At 41.9% G+C, this 22,343-nt stretch overlaps 1 protein-coding gene across 6 annotated transcripts in view; it reads left to right on the forward strand.

Annotated features, from left to right (window-relative positions):
* The window catches only part of LOC122561011 (myopalladin), a 311,619-nt gene that overhangs the window by 35,434 nt on the left and 253,842 nt on the right, over nt 1-22,343 (forward strand). For 5 of the 6 annotated variants that reach the window (XM_087999125.1, XM_043712278.2, XM_087999126.1 and 2 more), the window contains exon 2: nt 19,174-20,136. In XM_087999125.1, the coding sequence (XP_087855251.1) occupies nt 19,175-20,136 (962 nt within the window). In that variant the 5' untranslated portion in view covers nt 19,174. Of the gene's footprint in view, nt 1-15,280; nt 15,432-19,173; nt 20,137-22,343 lie in introns of those variants that run through there. The other variant, XM_043712277.2, reaches the window with a different exon arrangement.

Here is a 22,343-nt window from a genome sequence, read left to right on the forward strand (position 1 = left end):
TTTTGAGGGAATGAAATTCATGCTTAGCAACGTCAAAAAATGGACAAACGAGCCAGGTTTCTGTATAAAATAATAAACAACAGGAGGAAAAATAATTATGGTCATCGTAAAGGCACTATAGACATGTGGAGACTGTTTCAGGAACAGTTGGTGCAAGTGATGAATAAATATGTCCCTCTGAGACAGGCAAGAAGTGGTCAGATAAAGGAACCTTGGATGATGAGAGCGGTGAAGCTTCTCATCAAAAGGAAGAAGGTAGCTTACATAAGATGGAGGAAGCTAGGGTCAAGCTCAGCTCTAGAGGATTACAGGCAGGAGAGGAAGGAGCTTAAAAATGGTCTGAGGAGAGCAAGGAAGGGGCACAAGAAAGGCTTGGCAGAACGGATTAGGGAGAACACAAAGGCATTTTACACTTATGTGAGGAATAAGAGAATGGTCAAAGAAAGAGTAGGGCCCATCAGGGATAGCATAGGGAATTTATGTGTGGAGTCTGAGGAGGTAGGGGAAGCCCTAAATGAGTTTTTTGCTTCTGTCTTTACGAAAGAAATGAACTTTGTAGTGAATGAAACCTTTGAAGAGCAGGTGTGCATGCTGAAATGGATAGAGATAGAGGAAACTGATGTGCTGAAAATTTTGTCAAACATTAAGATTGACAAGTCACCAGGCCCGGACAAGATTTGTCCTTGGCTGCTTTGGGAAATGAGAAATGCAATTGCTTCGCCACTTACGAAGATCTTTTCATCCTCGCTCTCCACTGGAGTCGTACCTGAGGACTAGAGAGAGGCAAATGTAATTCCTCTCTTCAAGAAAGGAAATAGGGAAATTCCCGGCAATTACAGACCAGTAAGTCTCACGTCTGTCGTCTGCAAGGTGTTAGAAAGGATTCTGAGGGATAGGATTTACGACCATCTGGAAGAGCATGGCTTGATTAAATGCAGTCAACACGGCTTTGTGAGGGGCAGGTCATGCCTCACAAACCTTATCGAGTTCTTTGAGGATATGACTAGAAAGGTTGATGAGGGTCGATCTGTGGAGATGGTGTATATGGACTTCAGCAGGCATTTGATAAGGTTCCCCATGGTTGGCTCATTCAGAAGGTCAGGAGGAATGGGATTCAGAGGAACATAGCTGGATACAGAATTGACTGGCCAACCGAAGACAGCGAGTGGTAGTAGAAGGAAAATATTCTGTCTGGAAGTCTGTGGTAAGTGGTGTTCCACAGGGCTCTGTCCTTGGGCCTCTATTGTTTGTAATTTTTATTAATGACTTGGATGAGGGGATTGAAGGATGGGTCAGCAAGTTTGCAGATGACACAAAGGTTGGAGGTGTCGTTGACAGTATAGAAGGCTGTTGTAGGCTGCAGCGGGACATTGACAGGATGCAGAGATGGGCTGAGAGGTGGCAGATGGAGTTCAACCTGGATAAATGCGAGGTGATGCATTTTGGAAGGTCGAATTTGAAAGCTGAGTATAGGATTAAGGATAGGATTCTTGGCAGTGTGGAGGAACAGAGGGATCTTGGTGTGCAGGTACATAGATCCCTTAAAATGGCCACCCAAGTGGACAGGGTTGTTAAGAAAGCATGTGTTTTTTTTTTGCTTTCATTAACAGGGGTATTGAGTTTAAGAGTCGTGAGATCTTGTTGCAGCTCTATAAAACTTTGGTTAGACCACACTTGGAATACTGCGTCCAGTTCTGGTTGCCCTATTATAAGAAAGATGTGGATGCTTTGGAGAGGGTTCAGAGGAGGTTTACCAGGATGCTGCCTGGACTGGAGGGCTTATCTTATGAGGAGAGGTTGACTGAGCTCAGACTTTTTTCATTGGAGAAAAGGAGGAGAAGAGGGGACCTAATTAAGGTATACAAGATAATGAGAGGCGTAGATAGTCTCTGGCTATCGACTCTATTTCCCAGGGCAGAAATGACTAACACGAGGGGTCATAGTTTTAAGCTGGTTGGAGGAAAGTATAGAGGCGATGTCAGAGGCGGGTTCTTTACACGGAGTTGTGAGAGCATGGAATGCATTGCCAGCAGCAGTTGTGAAGGCAGGGTCATTGAGGACATTTAAGAGACTCCTGGACATGCATATGGTCACAGAAATTTGAGGGTGCATACATGAGGATCAGTGGTCAGCACAACATCGTGGGCTGAAGGGCCTGTTCTGTGCTATACTGTTCTATGTTCTATTATTGAATATCTATCTACAAAATAATTGTCTCCATCCTGCCTGCTATGGTGGAACAGTACTGTCGTACCATATTCCTGTTACCAGTACCATAAGGTGCGTGTAGGCCTACGCATACGTACAAACATTAATAGGCATACCTGCAGGTGGTCAGGCCATCTACTGAGGGTATTTGTATAACACAATCCATGAAATATAAAGAGAGGAGCAGTAAAAGAAAACTGATTAGTATTTTATTTGGAAAAAGCTGCAACAAACACTTTTTAAAAAAAAAAGCTGATATTCACAACAAAAAAATCTTCTCACTGTATTTCACAAGTATTATGGGATAGCTACTGCTGAAAATGTGTTGCTGGAAAAGCGCAGCAGGTCAGGCAGCATCCAAGGAACAGGAGAATCGACGTTTCGAGCATAAGCCCTTCTTCAGGAATCATGGGATAGCTACTTGAAACAAAAGTTACCAATGCACGTAAAAGTCCATTAGAATCCTTCAAATTCAATGTCTTTGTCAGTTGCACCACTAAATAATTCATTCAATTCGTCTGGGTCAAGCATATCGTAGTATGGATCATCTTCATCTGCATTCTCAAGGGGATCATCAATTGATTTGTCATCACTTCCATCTGACCATAAATAGTCATCCTCCGTCCCATCTAAAGCATTAGAAATTCCACTTTTTTTTTTGAAGGATTTCACTCTCCTTCCAGCACTCAACAATCCACTCACACGGTTGCAAGTAATGGAGCATGCATATTGCCACCCTTTGAGAAGCTTTTTTCCCCTTTTTGTATCCAAGTGTCCCGTTTCTTCCATATGAAGTCCTTTAATAAAGGTTTATTGATGCTAATATCTAGTGGATGCACCATGCTCGTAAGGGCTCCAGGAATCATTGCAATGTCAGTATTTTTAGTTCGAAGTTCACTGATACACTTTTTACTCTCTGATCTGAACATATCCTAAACCAGTAAGCTTTTTTCCTTTCTAAGTCCTCCACCTGGCCACATATTCCAGAGCTCCCTAATCCAAGTCTTGCAGCCTCCATCTGCCCTTTTTCATGAATGAGGACAGCAATGCCTTTACAGAAATTTCTGTTTGGGCAGAGTTCTCCACTTAAAAATCACCTTTGGCAGATGGAACAAAGTTAAAGCCTTACAACCAAGTACCATAGTGAATCAACTCCTTTCATGGCTGGTAGTCTTAACCAAAACTCCAATCTTGTTCACAGTTCTGTTCCCTGGCATAGCAAAGTTCATTGGGGTTTTGTCCATGTTGTTGAGGCATGAGAGCTCTCCACGTTTTTCCTCCAACTTCTGATTACAAAGCGATGGAACCCAATTAACTTGCCACGACGTTCTGCTGATGGATGTTGGGCAATCTTGGTTTTCTGTCTAAGCATTAAATCATACCTTTTCATAAACCTGCTGCACCATCCAACACTGGCTTTGAAATCACTGAATCCATTTTTTTTGCTTTAGTTTTGGCGTGTATTCTTATACATAGTGACTTGACAATGTTTCCATTCTGACCACACTGGATTACCCAGCCAGCAATCTCTTCTTCTCGTTGTGGCCACTTGTTCAGCTTTCCTCGGTTGGCATAGCCTTTAAATGTTTGGCTATGATGTAACATATGATGACACCGGTACTGTATTTGAATCAAAAATGTGCAAATCATGCCCTTCAAGACTGCATGTTTGGTCAGGTAGATACCCCTGAAAAACTAGGGTTGACTACCAATTTAGGACTGTCAACATCAATCCTGAACCAAGAGACCCTGACTTTTCTAGGAAGTATTTATGTATGTCTCTGGAAAAAGACATCTGCAGAATTATCCCTAAAATATTCACTTTTATAAATTGAAATCAGTGGATGTTGGGTGTCACTGACTAAACTAGAATTATTCATCCCTAATTGCCCTGAAGGTGGTGGTGATGACTTACTGCTTTGAACTGCTGCAGTTGTTGGAGTGTAGAAACACTACAGTGATGTTAGGGAGTGAAGCCCTGGACTTTGATCCAGTGAGAGTAACAGAGCAGCAGTGTATTTCCAAGTCAGGATAATAAGTCACTTGGAGAGGAACTTAGAAGTCGTGGTATTCCCATGTATTTGTTGCCCTTGGAGTAGTCTGGGTTTTGTAAGGTACTTCCAAGGGCACTAAGGGACTTCAATATCGATGCTAAAAAAATTCTATATTTTTTGTAAAGGATATCATTTAATGAGTTTTAAGAAGATTTGTAGCTCAGGTTGAGGTTGTGGATGTAGGTTTGCTCGCTGAGCTGGAAGGTTCGTTTTCAGACATTGTCACCATACTAGGTAATATCTTCAGTGAGCCTCTGAATGAAGCACTGGAGACATAGTCCACTTTGTATTCTCTGTTTGAGTTTCCTAGATTTGGTGATGTCATTTCCTGTGGGGGCATCATTTCCTATGGTGATGTCATTTCCTGTTCTTTTTCTCAGGGGGCGGTAAATGGGATCCAAGTCAATGTGTTTGTTGCTAGAGTTCTGGTTGGAATGCCATGCTTCTAGGAATTCTTGTGCGTATCTCTGTTTGGCTTGTCTGATGGATGTGTTGTCCCAAAGTGGCGTCCTTCCTCATCCGTATGTAAGGATATTAGTGAGAGTGGATCATGTAGTTTTATGGCTCGTTGATGTTCATGTATCCTGGTGACTAGTTTTCTGCCTGTTTGTCATAGTTCTTGCAAGGTATTTTGTAAATGGCATTAGTTTTGCTTGTTGTCTGCACAGGGTCTTGCAAGTTCATTAGTTGCTGTTTAGTGTGTTGGTGAGTTTGTGGGCTACCATGATGCCAAGGGGTCTGAGTAGTCTGGCAGTCATTTCCAAGATATCTTTGATGTAGGGGAGAGTGGCTAGGGTTTCTGGGTGCATTTTGTCTGCTTGGTTGGGTTTGTTGCTCAGAAATCGGCGGACTGTGTTCATAGTGTACCCGTTCTTTTTGAATACACTGTATAGGTGATTTTCCTCTGCTCTGCGTAGTTCCTCTGGCTGCAGTGTGTGGCGGCTCGTTGAAAATATGTTCTAATGTATTTCAATTTCACACCAATTTCTACAGGAAAACACATACAGACCAAATATTGAACGACAGAAGCAATCATCCTCAAACAAAGCTGCATTAAAACATTACGTCCCACCTCTCATCTCCAACTTATTAGTAATTGCCATTACTAGATTTTCACATTATCCCATCCACTATTTTATTAGTTTGATACTGTTAATATTTTGAATATGTTGAAATTAATTTGGAATCTAAACTGAACAGAATTGAGTGCATTGCCAGTTGTACCCCTGCCTAATTTTACTAACTACTGAAATCAGTTTTCTACCTGGCAAGTAAAATGATCCCTTGAGAACAGAAGAGAGAGGTGGAAAACTGCTGTGTTTGTATTGTAGAAAACAATACCTTTTTCCCTACAATATAAAACCTCTCACTTTTCCAGCTCTCTCTAGTTCTGAAGAAGGATCATAGTAAATTTGAAACATGAATTATGTGTTTTCTTTCTGCAAAAGACACCAGATGTGCTGTGTTTTCCCAGCACATTAAGGGTTAAAAAAAAACAAACAGTCTTTCTGACTGGAATCTAATATCCTACCCAAAAACTGGCATTTCTTATAACAGTAATATGCCTTCAGCTGTGCATAAGATTTGAATAAATCATATTGTCACTTAAATGAGCCGGTTATGAGTCAGAGAGATGTACAGCATGGACAATAGACAATAGGTGCAGAAGTAGGCCATTCTGCTCTTCGAGCCTGCACCACCATTCAATATGATCATGGCTGATCATCCTTAATCAGTATCCTGTTCCTGCCTTATCTCCATAACCCTTGATTCCACTATCCTTGAGAGCTCTATCCAACTCTTTCTTAAATGAATCCAGAGACTGGGCCTCCACTGCCCTCTGGGGCAGAGCATTCCACACAGCCACCACTCTCTGGCTGAAGACGTTTCTCCTCATCTCTGTCCTAAATGGTCTACCCCGTATTTTTAAGCAGTGTCCTCTGGTTCGGCACTCACCCATCAGCAGAAACATGTTTCCTGCCTCCAGAGTGTCCAATCCTTTAATAATCTTATATGTCTCAATCAGATCCCCTCTCCGTCTTCTAAACTCAAGGGTATACAAGCCCAGTTGCTCCAGGTCTTTCAGCGTAAGGTAGTCCCGCCATTCCAGGAATTGACCTCGTGAACCTACGCTGCACTCCCTCAATAGCCAGAATGTCTTTCCTCAAATTTGGAGATCAGAACTACACACAGTACTCCAGGTGTGGTCTCACCAGGGCCCTGTACAGCTGCAGAAGAACCTCTTTGCTTCTATACTCAATCCCTCTTGTTATGAAGGCCAGCATGCTATTAGCCTTCTTCACTACCTGCTGTACCTGCATGCTTGCCTTCATTGACTGGTGTACAAGAACACCCAGATCTCGTTTGTACTGCCCCTTTACCTAAATTGATTCCATTTAGGTAGTAATCTGCCTTCCTGTTCTTGCCACAAGTATATAACCATACATTTATCCACATTAAACTGCATCTGCCATGCATCTGACCACTCACCTAACCTGTCCAGGTCACCCTGTAATCTCCTAACATCCTCTTCACATTTCACCCTGCCACCCAGCTTAGTATCATCAGCAAATTTGCTAATGTTATTACTAATACCATCTTCTATATCATTAATATATATTGTAAAAAGCTGCAGTCCCAGCACTGATCCCTGCCTGCCATTCCAAAATGGAGCCGTTTATCACTACTTTGTTTCCTGTCAGCCAACCAACTTTCAATCCAAGTTAGTACTTTGCCCCCAATACCATACGCCCTAACTTTGCTCACTAAACTCCTATGTGGGACTTTATCAAAAGCTTTTTGAAAGTCCAGATACACTACATCTACTGGATCTCTCTCGTCCATCTTCAGAGTTACATCCTCAAAAAATTCCAGAAGATTAGTCAAGCATGATTTTTCCCTTCATAAATCCATGCTGACTCTGACCTATCCTGTTACTACTATCCATGGAAACAGACCCTTTGGTCCAACTCATCCTTGCTGACCAGATATCCCAAGCCAATTTAGTGCCACCTACCAGAACTTGGCCCATATCCCTCCAAACCCTTCCTATTCATATACCACTCTTTATCCTCGTTTGGACAAAGGCTGTGATGAGATTAGAAGCCTGTCCACATGGATGCAAATGTTAAATGTCAGTATTGTCACTTGCAATAAACAATAGCATGCTAGAATCATTTATATAATTACTTTGAACAAAGGGACAGAAGCTAGAGCACTTGAATGACACAAAGATCAGATGTGAAGAGGACTATGGAGGCTACAATGAGATATAGATTGCCTAAATGAGTGGGCAAAGGTGTAACAAATGGGAAATAATGCAAGAAATGTGAAATTGTCCATTTTAGCAGAAGAATGAGAAAGAAATACTGCCTAAATAGTGAGGGATTCCAGAGTTTGGAATCTGGATGTACATATCTGGAATACTGTGTAAAGTATTTGTCATCTTATTTAAGGAAGCCATTCAGAACCGACTCGTATTTGGATTGGGTGTGTTGTCTTAGGGGGAAAAATTGGACAGGCTACGAGGATTGTATCTGCTGAACTTTGGAAAAGTAAGAAGTGACTTAACTGAAAAGTAAAATCCTGAGTGATGTTTACAGGGTACACATAGACAGGTGTTTCCTCTTATGAGAGAAGGTAGAACTAGGACTCACTGTTTACAAGTCAGAGGTTGCCCATTTAAAACCGATGAGGTGAATCTTCTGCTTTTATAGGATCATCAGCCTTTGGAACCCTTGTGAAAAGGCAGTGTAAACCGTGTCTTTGAATATTTTTAATGCAGAGGCGGATAGATGTTTGTTATGAAAGGGGCAGGGGTAGAGGTGAAAGGTTGTCAAGAGTAGTTGGGAATGTGGTTTTCAATCACCAAATCACCTTTTACTTGTGTACTGGCTGTGGTCAGCCAGCTTGGAGTCAGTCTCCTAAACTGAGATGAATAAAATAATAAAATAAACAGGGGATAGACAGTACAAAATACAGTCAACAGAAAGCAGCAGTTCACAAAAAACTACTTTATATAGGGAAAAGGGCAGCAAAGCCAAACCTCAAACCTCACCGTTCAACCAGTTTTCAGGGAGATAAGGACAAACCTCAAATCCCACTTCCATTCATCACAAAGATGACAGTAACAAACAGAGGCAAGCAGTGCAATCAAAGGAGAAACAGTGTATCAAACACAGACCCAAAATAGCTGTAAAATAAAGACATCTGACACCTATCCGCAACACATACTGATCAGACTGTCCTTTGGCTAACCTTCCTGCAGGACAGTCAGTCATCGGCCTTCTGGTGTCTGGCCACCCTGTGTACTGATAGACCCTCCCCAGGCCTGCTTTCCTCCAGGCTCGTTGTTGACCACCCAGTCCTCAGCCTCCCCGCATACTGACCGGCCTGCCCTATACTGGCATTCCTATGAGGACGCTATCAGTTGCCTGGTCCCACCCACTCCACATCCTGACAGGCTCCTCCTGGCCGCTTTCCTCCAAGCTGATCATCAACCCTCCGGTCCCCATTCAGCCAACCGACTGACTGACTGGCCCTCCCTTCACCAGCTTTCCTGCAGGCATGCTGCTGGCTGCCTCACCCCCAGCCACCCTCTGTACTAACAGACTGCGCCAACCCTGCTTTCCCACCGGCCAGTCTTTGACCCTCCAGCTCCAAGCCACCCCGCGTACTGACCAGCCTATTCTGGCCCGCACTCAAACAATTAATTACAAAACCCACATACAGTAACAGAATTCACAAAATTCTCAATACAGTTTCCAGTACAAAGATAGAGTCCACACCCAAACTCCAGGATCTAGCAAATGCTCACCTCCCAGGTGTTCAGCCTCCATAGAGGTGTTCTACCCTTCCAGGTAGAACCAGGCCCACTAACAGGAACACAGTACATTGTAAGGCTGCAGTTTACTCACAGGTGTTTGGTCCAGCCCCAAAGGCAGAGTCCACTCCTGAGGGCAGAATCAATGCCACACACACAGGTGTTCAGTCTTCACAGAGGGCTGGTCCATCCAAAGGACCGGGCTCACTCACAAGAACATAGTATATTGTAAAATTGCAGTTAACTCACAGGTCCACTCCGGGATGCAAAGTCCACTCCACAATGCAACAATTGCTCACCTCCTAGCGCGTACACACACACACGCATACACACACGTTCAGTCTTTACACAGGCCTGGTCACCCACAAAGAGCCAGTTCATTTGAAAATATGTTTTTTCTCACAAGGGCTCAGTCCAAACACCAAAAAAGTGAAAACACATTTTAAAAAAAAAACCAGAGTGCTAGGGCTAAGCCCTGCTACAAAAATCAACATAATCCTTTTCTCAAAGTAAATTACTGTAAGTAATCTAATCTAAAAGAGCAACATACAGGCTGTAACCAGCCAGTGAAACAACAGTTCCCTAATGAGAACAGAGTTACACCTGAAACACATTAACTGTGTAGATCAGGTAGATTAAAAATCAGTACTCAATGAAAAGGAATACCAATTAACAAACTGGCTAAGTAATTCAGCCAGTTCAGGAATCTGGTATCCCCCAGAAAAAAAGCAAAAACCAACAGCACAGTAACACACTGACTATGACCCAACCAGCACATAGTCAGTCCCCTAAACTGAGGAGATTCTAAATCTCCTGGTTATGTTGGTCAGCTAGGGTTTTCTTGATTGTCCCAGGTTAGATTAGATTCCCTACAGTTTGGAAACAGCCCTTTGGCCCAACCAGTCCACACCGACCCTCTGAAGTGTAACCCACCCAGACACATTTTCCTCTGACTAATGCACCTAACACTATGGGCAATTTAGCATAGGCAATCTACCTGACCTGCACATCTTTGGACTGTGGGAGGAAACTGGAGCGCCCAAAGGAAACCCACGCAGACACAGGGAGAATGTGCAAACTCCACACAGACAGTCGCCCGAGGCTAGAATCGAACCCAGGTCACTGGCTCTATGAGGTTGCAGTGCTAACCATTGTGCCACCCCAAGGATTTAGTAGTCAACAAGATTCAACAAGTTCCAATCAATATATCCCTCCAACCCTAAATCTGGAATGTTAGCCTGGTCTTTCTCTAGTAGCTTTTTCAGTGATGGCTTTGCCCCAAATCCTGTTCTCCTGATTCGGACTCTGACTTTGGCGGTGTGTACCCGACTGTAGCCTGTCTCTTGCGCCTGGAGCATCTTGGGAGAGTTTCTTCCTCTTCTTCCGATGGTAATGGTATCGAGAGCTGCATCCATTTTGGATTCTGAAGTTTCCTCAACACTAGACAGAGGAGGAGAACCTACAATTTCCATCTTCTGGCTGTTCTGAGGGGCCAGGTATGTTTTGCTTCTGCCCTGTTTGCAAGGTAACAGCTTTCAGCTGATCCACATATTTGGTCAGAACAACCTCACCTTCCTAAACTTTGTCAGTCATGGGACCTGAAGTCGCATCAGCCTTGCCTTATACAGGGCCATTTCCATATTTCTGGTACCAAACTTTACCCCCTGAACTAGATTGTCTGTCTTGCTTAGAGAGGCACGTGGCCAGCATTGGGGTTTCTACTGTTGTTTTATGCCCCAGTCCACCCCCACCAGGTCTGGGAATATCTGGTTTAGCCTGGTGCAGAGTCTTTTCGCCATCAGCAACTCCTCTGGAGCTATCCCTGTTGTGCGTGAGGTGGTCCTATAGTCGAACAGGAACTGGGACAATTTGATATCAAATTACACTATAGGCTACTTCTTTAAGCCTGCTGTCAACATTTGGGCTGCTATTTCCACCAGACCATTGGATGATGGATGGTATGGAGCTGTCCTTGCATGCTGAATGCCTTTTGACTTCAGGAAGTACTCACATTCCCTGCTGCTAAATGACGTCCCATTGTCCGTGACCAATATTTTCGGGAGTCTGTGTACTTTTCAATTGTCAGTGTTCTACAGTGTTCTGGGTCCTCTTCTGTTTGTCATTTACATAAATTATTTGGATGAGAAATTAGTAAGTTTGTGAATGACACCAATATTGATAGCATAGTGGACAGTGAAGAAGGTTTTTCAAAGATTACAAAGGTATCTTGATCAAATGTGTCAATGGGCTGAAAATGGCAGATGAAGTTCAATCTGGATAACTGCAAGGTATAGCATTTTGGTACAGGAAACAAGGGTGAGGCTTATACAATTAACGTTAGGACTTAGGTTGGTGCTGTAGAACAAAAGAACCTGGGGGTTCAGGTGCATAATTCTTTGAAGTTTGTGTCACATATAGACAGGATGGTTAAAAAACCATTTGGCACGCTTGCCTTCATTGCTCAGTCCTTTGAGTATAGCAGTTAGGAAGTCATGTTGAGGTTGCACAAGATGCGGTCTCTTCTGGAACACTGTGTCCAGTTCTGGTCACCCAGTTATAGGAAGGATATTGTCAAGCTGGAGAAGGTTCAGAAGAGATTTACCAGGATGCTGCTGGGTATGGAAGGTTTGAGTTATAAAGAAAGGCTGGATAGGCTGGGACTCTTTTCACTGGAGCTTAGGAGGCTGAGAGGCAATCTGATAGAAATTGATAAAATAATGAGAGATATAGATAGCGATAATGGTAGTTGTCTTATCCCTAGGATGGAGGATTTCAAGACTAAGGGGCACATTTTTAAGGTGAGAGGAGAGCGATTTTAAAAAAGACATGAGGCAAACCTTTTTACACAGAAGGTGGTTCACATGTAGAATGAACTTCCTGAGAAAGTGGTAGAGGCAGATAGAATTACAACATTTAAAAAGACATTTGGATAGATAAATAAATAGGAAAAGTTGGAAGGATATGGGCAGGAGGAGGCAGGTGGTACTAGTTTAGTTTGGGATTACGTTCAGCATGGACTGATTCGATGGAAAGGTCTGTTTCTGTGCTGTATGACTTTATGACTCATATACCTCAGCCCTCTTTTTCATACTTGATGCAACAACAGGCAAAAGGAGAGGCAGAAAAATTTGGGGAAGGAATTCAACATCAGGACCAAGTATCATGTCAGCTAACGGTGAATTTATCAAAGATGGAGATGAGATTGGGCTAGAATTGGAGCAGTGCAGAGATTTCAAAAAGTTGTTGCAAGTTTCTCAGCGATTGGGAGGGGTGTAATTATATGTGGATTTGAAAGCAAAGTTGAGGATATTGGGATTGAGACATTGTCAGAGCATGAACCAATGCGGCTCAAAAAGCATGGGTAATGGATAGATTATGGAGAGTTAAGAGAGTTAAGGTACACGCAGTGGAATTTTGAATGAGCATAAATTTATATAAGGTGGAAGATGGGAGTCTGGCTAGACAGCATTGAAATATTCAGTTCTGAGGTAACAAAAGCAAAGAAAGATGATTTTATCGAGAGATGAACATAGGAATTAAGTAACACGATAGAGTTAGAATTGGTTTTGTTGACAGGGCTGAAGTGTTGTTTCAAATTCAGTTGAGCATCCAACACAGCATTGCATTGGGGACAATCTGCTTAGCTTCCAACAGTTAACAGGGATAGTCAACGTTTATGGCAGAGACCAAATAAATAGCTTCAGTCTTTCCTATTTTTAGTTGTAAGAAATTTCTGCTTATCAATACTGGTTGACAGAAAAGAAATGTGGCAAAGTAGAGATGATAAAGAGCTTCAGCGGGTGCAGTGAGAAAGAATTGAGTGTCGTCAATGTAGAATGTAGAACATTACAGCACAGCACAGTACAGGCCCTTCGGCCCACGATGTTGTGCCGCCCTGTGAGACCAATCTGAAGGCCATCTAACTTACACTATTCCATTCTCGTCCATATGTCTATCGAATGACCATTTAAATGCCCGTAGCCCGTAAAGTTGGCGAGTCTACAAGTGTTCTAGGCGGTACATTCCACGCCTCTACCACACTCGAAGTATAGAAACTACCTCTGACATCATTCCAAATCTATCATCCCTCAGTTTGAAAATGTATATGACATGTTTTCAGATGATATCACTAATGAGTGACATTTTGCTGAGAAATCAAGGGGACCAAGGATAGAACCTTGGAGGACACCACAGGTATCAGCGTCAGACTGGGAAGAGAAACCATTGCTAAGATTTGATAAGAAAATGATAGAACCAACTAACCAACTTCCCAACTGGACAATTCGGAAGAAGCATCGGAAACTTTATCAAAGACTAGAGTCAGACAGCATGGAAAAGACCCATTGGTCCAACTAGTCCACGCCAACGATGTTCCTAAATTCAACTAGTCCCACTTGCTATATTTAGCCCATTTCTCTCAAAGTCCTTCCTATTGATATATTTATCCAAATGCGTTTTAAATATTGTAACTGTACCAGCATCCACAACTTCCTCTGGCAGTTCATTGCATACACAAACCACTCTCTGTAAAAAATGTTTTTCAAACTTTCTCCTCTCACCTTAAAAATATGCCTCCTAGTTTTGAATTCCCCCACCCTTGCTCTTCATCTTATCTAAACTCTTCATGATTTCATCAAACTCTATAAGGTCACCCCTCAATGTCCTAGCTCCAGTGAAAAATGTCCCTGCCTATTTTTATAACTCAAACCCTCCACTCCTAGTAACATCCCAGTAAATCTTTTCAGAGCCCTCTCCACCTTAATAATATCCTTTCTATAACTGGGCGACCAGAACTAGACACAGTATTCCAGAAGAGGCCTCACTAACATCCTGTTCAACCTCCACATGATGTCCCAACTCCTGCACTCAAAGGTCTGAGCAATGAAGGCAAGCATGTCAAACCCCTTTTTGACCACCCTGTCTGCACACTAATGCAAACTATTGCAAACTTCAATCCATTGTGTACCTGAACTCCTAGATGTCTCTGTTCTGGAACATTAGACAAGACCCTACTTTTAATTGTACAAGTTCTGCCCTTGTTTGTGTTACCAAAATGCAATACTTCGTGTTTATCCAAATTAAGCTCCATCTGCTACTCCTCAGCCCACTGACCAGTTGATCAAGATCTCTTTGTAATCTCAGATAACCTTCTTCACTGTCCATTATACCCACCAATCTTGATGTCATCCATAAACTTACTAACCTTCTATATTCTATAACAAAAGTGGACCCAGTGACAATTCCTGCTGAACACTGCAGGTCACAGTCCTCTGCTACATAAAGAAAGGACAGTTTATGACAGTCACAGTCACACACAGTTGTGGAATTATGGAGGGCTGGAAACCTGACTCAAATATGAAATTCTGGAGAAAACTTGACGGCAGATTTGAGGTTGACAACATGTTCTTTGGAACTTTAGAGAGGAATGTGAAGTTGGCGATGAGACAGTGGGTTTGCAAGGACAGAGGGGTCACAGAAGGTGAGCGGAGTGGTTGAGGAAACAATACCTGGGGAGAGAGAATCATTAACAATATCACTTAATGCATGTACCAAGAAGGGAAAGTTTGACCAACAGTATCAGACTTTTCTAAGTATTTCAAGTTTGGAGTAAGAGTGAAAGTGCAAAACATTTCTTAAGTATTGGTTCTGTATTCATAAAATGTATAATATGTTGCAGCCATATTTTTACAAATGTTACAGCTAATGCGTACACATTTCTTCAAATAATAAATCAGCAAATGAATCTTTTCAACAAAGGTGACTGACATGTAGCAGCTATTTTTGGAAGCACCCACCTGTTAAACAGTCACTGTGGAATATAATGAAAATTATTTCAGTGTGTTTTATCCATACATTTATTTTGAAATTACATGCCTTAATTCTAATTTTCAGACTTTGCAGAGAAGTAACAGGTTTTGAATAATGCAGTGCTCTGCAATGTAGTCCCACTTCTAATTATGTTCAATGCTGATCAATCAGTAAAATTCTCTAGAATACACATGAGAGGTCTGTTATAGGCTCAACTTTGAGTCAGTGTCTTAGGTGCTGTACATCCTCCCCCCATCCAATGAGGTGAACATTTCCCAGCCACATGGTCTCATCTGCCGAAAATAACTTCAGACCCAGTATGCTGACAAATGTTACTTGCACTGTGGTGACAGGTTGCCCATTGCTTATTACCACTATCGCAACAACGTCAAGGTTAACTCTCAACCAACCTGCGGGCTGTTAGTTGCTCTTTCCCCAAGGGTCTGAGGATTGCAGTGCTGTCCCATCTCTCCAACTTCTACTGAGTAACTGCCATTGCTAGATTTTCACATCACACCATCCACTGGGCCAGTTAAAAGGTATTGTTTTGTGAGTTTAATGCAGTGTTAATGTCTTGAATAGTTTGTTGAAATGAATATAGAATTGAAAGTAGCATGCTCTTTGAATCATTACTCACATAAAGAGCAAACACTTGCCAAACTCTCTGTTTCTGTTTAACAGAAACAAGTGCTGGATTCCAATGCTAAGAACCTTATTTAAATTGGATTTCATTTGAGTTTGCGTTCAGGACTTGTTAGGTGATGTATTTTTATCTTATTAAGCGACTGAGGCTATCGCTGCTTTGTGTTCTGACAGACATGCCATAGATATTCAAGTGACGTCACATCTTCTTGTAGAATGACCTCATCTCCCAGTCCTTTTCTAAAATTCAATATCATTATTACAAAGTAGGTTAACTGTTCTTAACAAATTTAAGATGACTCAGGGCTTGCTTTGATTTTTGAATAGTAAATTGATATCACAAGACTATAATTAGATTTCTGCTTAGGGGATCTGCTGCGAGAGTTAATGTACACAACAGCTGCAGAAAGAGTTCTTCTGGAAGGGCAATGTTCCCTCTGCTGCTTTCTATGGTTTGAGTGTCAGGAGCATGTGGTCAGCCCAGAGCAATCAATGCATCAGAAGTGTTGACTGTTAGTCTAATAACAGATTTAGTGTTGCCAACCTTCATTTCATATATATATTTAATGTTCGCGTTTTTTTAAGGCATTTTGAGAAGAAACTGCACTGAAATAGCCATCATCTAGATTTCTTTCAAAACACCAGCTACTCCAGAGCAGCAAACAGAAACTATCAGCATTTTTTAAAAAAACAGATTGAAGAGACTTTTTTTCATATTTGTTCACAAAATGTAGTGTCACTAGTAAGACCAATATTTATTCCTCACTGCTGCATACTGTTGAGTATGGGTGGTGATTGCAGTTTGTGTACACTCGAGAGCTGTCAGGGAGTGAGTTCCAGAAAGAATGTCTGATGACAGGTGACAGTATCTTTTAAAATTACAGTTTTACTTTGTGAGTGGATCATCTTTTTTTACAAATTTAGAGACAGCAAACCAAAATGGAAATATTTAGAATCAGAAATGGTTTCTAAAATGTAGCTATTTAAAGGTGGCTGGAGCAGCAAGTGATTCTACAAACTCATGTTTCCAGTGAAGTATAGTACTTGTGCTCAAAGAGAGTGTTCATTGAACTCCAAGTCAATGTGGCTCCCCCAAGCCTTCATTGTATTCTTCCCGCAATTACGGCTCTTGTTGAAGCCACAAGATTACTCTGAATCTTTGCTCTACGCTCTATAAAGTAAACAGCCCTTTTGCTCCCTGACAATTGGGTAGTTATGTTGCACTAATATTTTCAAACCCTATCTTTACATTGCGGTCTTGAAGTCAATTGAATTCCTGCTTGCTGTCTGCAGGTGGTGGTGTAATTAATGGACTGGTAATAATTAGCCCTGCTCATCCTCTGGGGACATTGTTTGAAATTCCACCGCAGCTGGTGGAATTTAAATTCAATAAACCTTGAATTATAAACTAATCTCAATAATGGTGACCATGAGCCCACAGGCAATTATTGTAAAAAAATACTATTTTGTTCATTAATACCCTTTCAGGGAAGGAAGTCTGATGCTCGTACCTCATCTGGTCTATGTTATTTCAGGCCCACAACAATGTAATTGACTCTTAAATGCCAACTGAAATGGTCTAGCAAGTCACTTAACTGAATTAGATGATTAAAAAGACTTGAAGGAATGAAACCAGATGTATCACTCAACATTGACTTGGCACTGGAAACAATAACAGCAACTCCAGACAACACCATATAGATTGCAGTGGTCAGGAAAGCAGCTCACCCTCGCCTTCTTGAGGACAATTAGAGATAGTTAAAAATGCTGACTTAGTCAGCAACATCCATATTCTGTGAATAAATTTAAAATAACTCTGACTACCATGCTTTTGCAACTGTGTTTGGGACCTGAAATCCCTTAATTTTAAGAATGCAGAAAGGAGATGCATTGTGCTTCTGATTAACACAACGTTTGCTGCAACATTTAATAAAAAAGGATCTGGGTGTCCTTATGCATGAATCACACAACTGGTATGTAGACAGAGTAAGTAATTGGGAAAGCTAATAGAATGTCATCAATTATTGTGAGGGGAATTGAATCTCCTGTGCTACCCCAGTACTCAAAAATGCATTGGTGTTTCATAACATACAGACTCTACAACTCTTTCTCCAATTCAGATGAGTCAGTGTCAGTGTTGGTATTTGGGAGTAACTGAGTACATCGAAAAGGGTCAAAAACAGTAATAATTGGAAAGGAATGACTGGAGATGCTACGCTCCCATTCTGAAGTATAAAAGTTGGACCAGTATGTATCATTCAAAAGTTTTACTGGCTTTACTTTCTAGATGACAGTGCATAAAACTCTCCCTAGAAGGGATCCCTTCCTCGGAGGGATCCTCCTTCTTAGGATTGTAGTTACTTAGAAAGACCTACAAGAACTAAGCAACAAATGTTCGCATTGCAATGAAGGATCAAACAGAAACAAATGATACCATCAAATTACACAACTGTGATCTTCTCAAGGGCAGGTGCAAGTAACTGTCAAAACGTTTGTTCTCATTAACCCAATTTTCAAAATTTTCTAGCTAGACAATCACTGATCTGTGCTTGCTGTTCTGGTCCAGACAGCACTGATAGGCTGTTCCCTGATACTGGGTGCTGTCTTGCCCTACAGTGACATAGTTGGGGTGGGTGTGCGCATTTCATTGTGTGTATCTTGAACAAAGACAGTGAAGGAATAGGCGTAATTCCCCAGCTCCCATGTGGAAATAATGGAATTGCTTACTCAGGTTTTCGATTTTTCTCAATCAATCAATCTACAACAGTGCTCTGTAGCCAGTTACTCAACTCTGACTATGTCACATTCTGCTCCAGCCTCTCAGGGAGGGTGCAGGGAGAGATCCTAATGCCTTTCTGTGACTCCCTGTTTAAGTAGTGGAAAAACCTTCTTACACAACTTCAGGTCCTTACATTTCAGGATCTAATTCCATGACTGCTGATATGGACCCAGTGGTAAGCAATCACTGTCACATTTCACTTCTGCTGCTTCACTGAAATCTGGCAGGAGGCTGGAAGAACACAGCGAGCCAGGCAGCATCAGGTGGAGGAAAGCGGTCGATGTTTTGGGTGTAACCCTTCTTCAGGTCTTGAAACGTTGACTTCTCCACCTCCTGATGCTACCTGGCTTGCTGTGTTCTTCCAGCCTCCTGCCTGTCTATTTCGGATTCCAACATCTGGAGGTGTTTTTTGTCTCTCACTGAAATCTGGAGCAAGGTTATTCATTAAGTCCCACTTCATTGGGAACCAAACTTAGTATGTAAAATATCCTTTTATGATCATGAAGTTAAACGGTGACTGGTACTATGAGATTATTCATTTGTAAAGATAACATAAGACATTCAAAAAATTGCAAGTCAGGTAGGTTGGTCATGCTAAATTGCTCACATTGTCCTGGGATGTGCAGGCTCAGTGGATTAACCATGGGAAATGCAGAGTTACAGGGATAGCATTGGTGGGGGTGAGGTGTTCTGGGTAAGATGCTCTTTGGAGGGTTGTGCAGACTCTATGGGCCAAATGGCCTGCTTTGACACTAGGGATTCATTGATATGATGAATGTCTGGATGTTTAGTTCAGTTAGCAACATGAAGTTAGTAAGGCAAAAGCTGTAACCTGAATTCCTTTTTTTTATTCATAACAGAATGCAAGAGGAAAACCTTGAAGCCTCTACGTCCATATCTCAGCTACTGAGGGAGAGCTATTTAGCTGAAGTCCGAATTCATCAAGAGCACGGCGAGAAAAGCAGGTCAGAAGCTACCTCTCAACATTTCTATTATGGCAGTAAATCTGGGGTTTCCCAGGATTTAGATGGTCAGGATGAGTCCCCTGACCTGTCTGCATTTTTGAGTCAGGACGAATTGGACAAAAGTGTCAATTTAGCTCAGGAAGCAATTGCCCAGTGTTCTGATGAAGTGAAGAAAGATGAAAAGCAGATCAATGTAACCTGCACCACCAAAGATGTGTATGACACTTTGAAACTTGCTGGGAATAGCAAAGTTTTAGAATCTGCAGGTTCCTCAGATTTCCCAGAAAAACTGACCAGTCAACCATACCACTGTGAGAATTTCACCAGACGATCCAGCAGCTCAAAAGACAGTTACAGAGAATTAAGAAAACAGTCAAGGGACACCCCTTATTGTACTGAAGCAGAGGCTAAAAAGGATTACTTAAGTAAAGCTGCAGATTTTATTGAGGAATTATCTTCACTTTTTAAAACAACAAGTACAAAACGGAATAAAACTAGAACCTGTAAAAACTCACGAAACCGGGCGCAGTCAAAGTTTGGTTCACAAGCTCAACCTTCATCTTGGTCTGTCGACGAGAGGGAGAGAGTGCATGTTCCATTTTCGGCTCAGTTGAGTGATGAAATCATAACAAAAGAGGAATCTGAAGCGATAGCTCAAGCCCCAGTTCTATCAGCAGGTACTGAGACACTAACAACAGAAGCTAAATCAACTGAAATTCAATCAAGACCTGTTTGCATTGAAGGTACTGAAGGGAATCCACCACGATTCATTCAGCGACTAAAGAGCAGGGAAGCTGCTGAGGGAAGCAAAATCCAGCTTGAATGCATTGTGATAGGATCACCAACACCAGAAGTGAGGTAAGTACCTTATGCTTTTATTTTGTGTTTAAAATTTACATATTTGCTTTAAAGTAGTTAAACTGACGTCTCCTCGTCAATGCATGGTTTTGCTGGCTGGTATTGCATGCCAGAAAATTCAGATGTGCCCTACGGATGACTTTCTGAACATGTGAGGATTCTGGGTTATCCACGATGGAGGACGGGAAAAATTTGTGGCTGCAAAGGCTGCTCCTTGTTTTTTTGAGTTATTTTCAGTGTTCGAGCTGATCTCCTTGAATTCTGGAGCTGTAATTACTGTTTTATAAGCTGTTGCATTGTTTTGGAACTCTAGGAAAAAAGTAATATCAAAACAATAGCACTTTAAAAAGAAGGAAAATCGACAAAGGTAGAGCCCACGTGGGAAGTGATTCAAACAGAGAAAGAAATCTATACTGCTGCCTCACCCAGCAGTAACCTGCACAACTGCTGCCTTTGATGTTTAGTTTAAAGTCTGTATGAACATCAGAGTTAGTTCTAAGAAAAATAAACAAACAGCAAAATTCACAGCTGACCTTCAAGAAACAGGTGTGTTGGAGCCCACAGCAGGGCAGCAGCTAAGTGGCTTTTTAAAGTGTAACTTTACTGTTTTTCTTTCGTAAATCTACAGTAGTGAGCAGAGTGAGTTCTTTTTTGGTGATGTATTTTTTATTGAGACCTGTCTTTTGATTCAAATTCAGAAATATAAAAACATAGGTACTAAGCTAGCCTGGAGCAGTGTTTTTAGAGTAGTGTGACTGTGCTAGTTTCTGAGTCTATAGATTCTTAATGTGTAAAGATAGTCTTTCGTAGAGTGATGTACTCTTCCTGTTAGATGTGGGAATTAGGGAGGCTTTCCATGTTAGTGATAGTTATGTCTGCAGGAAGTGTGTTTGATTGTGAATCCTATCAGATCAGTTGGAGCAGCAGTTAGAGGCAATGAGGAATTTACAGGAGCTTGGAGGTGTGATGGATGGCAGTTGCAGGAAGGGAGATAAACTGAAGATGGGGGACCTCCAGGAAAGATAGGAGAGGGAGTCAGATGGTGTAGGAGTCTTCTGTGGTTATCCCCATCTCAAACAAGTATGCTGTCTGAGAAAATATAGGGAACGATGGTCTCTTATGGGAATGTAACACTGACAGCAAGATTTCTGGTACCAAGATTGGCTCTAATGTAACGAGGGCTATGCCAGGTTCCAAGCAGTTGACTGTGATAGGGACTCTCTAGTCAGAGGCACAGACAAACAATTCGGAGGCCGACAGCAAGACATCAGAATGATGTGTTGCCTCCCTGGAGCTAAGATCAAAAATATCTTGGAGAGGGTGCAGAATATTCTCAAAGGGGAGAGGGACCAGCAGGAGGTCATTGTATGCATTGAAACTAACGACATAGGAAGAGAAAAGGACAAGATTCTGAAGAGTGAACATAGGAAGTTAGGCAGGAATTTAATAAGAAGGTCACTAATATCTGGATTATTAGTGAGGATAGAGTAGATGAGTGTGTGGCTGAAGAGCTGGTGCAGGGGAAAAGGATTCACATTTTTGAATCTTTGGAATCCCCTCTGGGGTAGAAGTGACCAGTATAAGAAGGATGGATTGCACCTGAATTGGAGGGGGGGCTCATATACTGATAGGGAGATTTACTAGAATTGCTCAGGAAGATTTAAACTACTAAGGTGCGGGATTTGACCCAGGGAGATAGGAAAGAGATCAGTTTGAGACTGGTACATTTGGGAAAAAGAGTAAGTCAAATAGGCAGGACAGGCAGGAACAAAGTAAAGAAAGAGGTAGGACTGATAAGTTAAACTGCATTTATTTTAATGCAAGAGGCCTAACGGGGAAGGCAGATGAACTTAGGGCGTGGAAACATGGGGCTGGGATATCGTAGCAATCACAAAGATGTGGCTTAGGGATGGAATGGACTAGTAACTTAATGTTTCAGGGTTTAGATGCTGTAGGAAGGATAAAAGTGGGGGGGGGGGGGGGGGGAAGTTATTTGTGTGGTACTGAAAAATAAGAAAGAGATGGTCACCTTACTGGGATTGTACCATAGACCTCTAAATAGTCTGCACGAAGTGGAGAAACAAACTTGTAAGGACATCTCAGTTATTAGTAAGAATAATGGGATGGTTATGGTAGGGGATTTTAACTTTCCAAATACAAACTAGGATTATCATAGTGTTAAGAGCATGTTGGAGAGGCATTTGTTA

The sequence above is a fragment of the Chiloscyllium plagiosum genome, unplaced genomic scaffold (genome assembly GCF_037043375.1).
Source record: "Chiloscyllium plagiosum isolate Xiang-an unplaced genomic scaffold, Cpla_swu_hap1 HiC_scaffold_22, whole genome shotgun sequence".
Classification (NCBI taxonomy): domain Eukaryota; kingdom Metazoa; phylum Chordata; class Chondrichthyes; order Orectolobiformes; family Hemiscylliidae; genus Chiloscyllium; species Chiloscyllium plagiosum.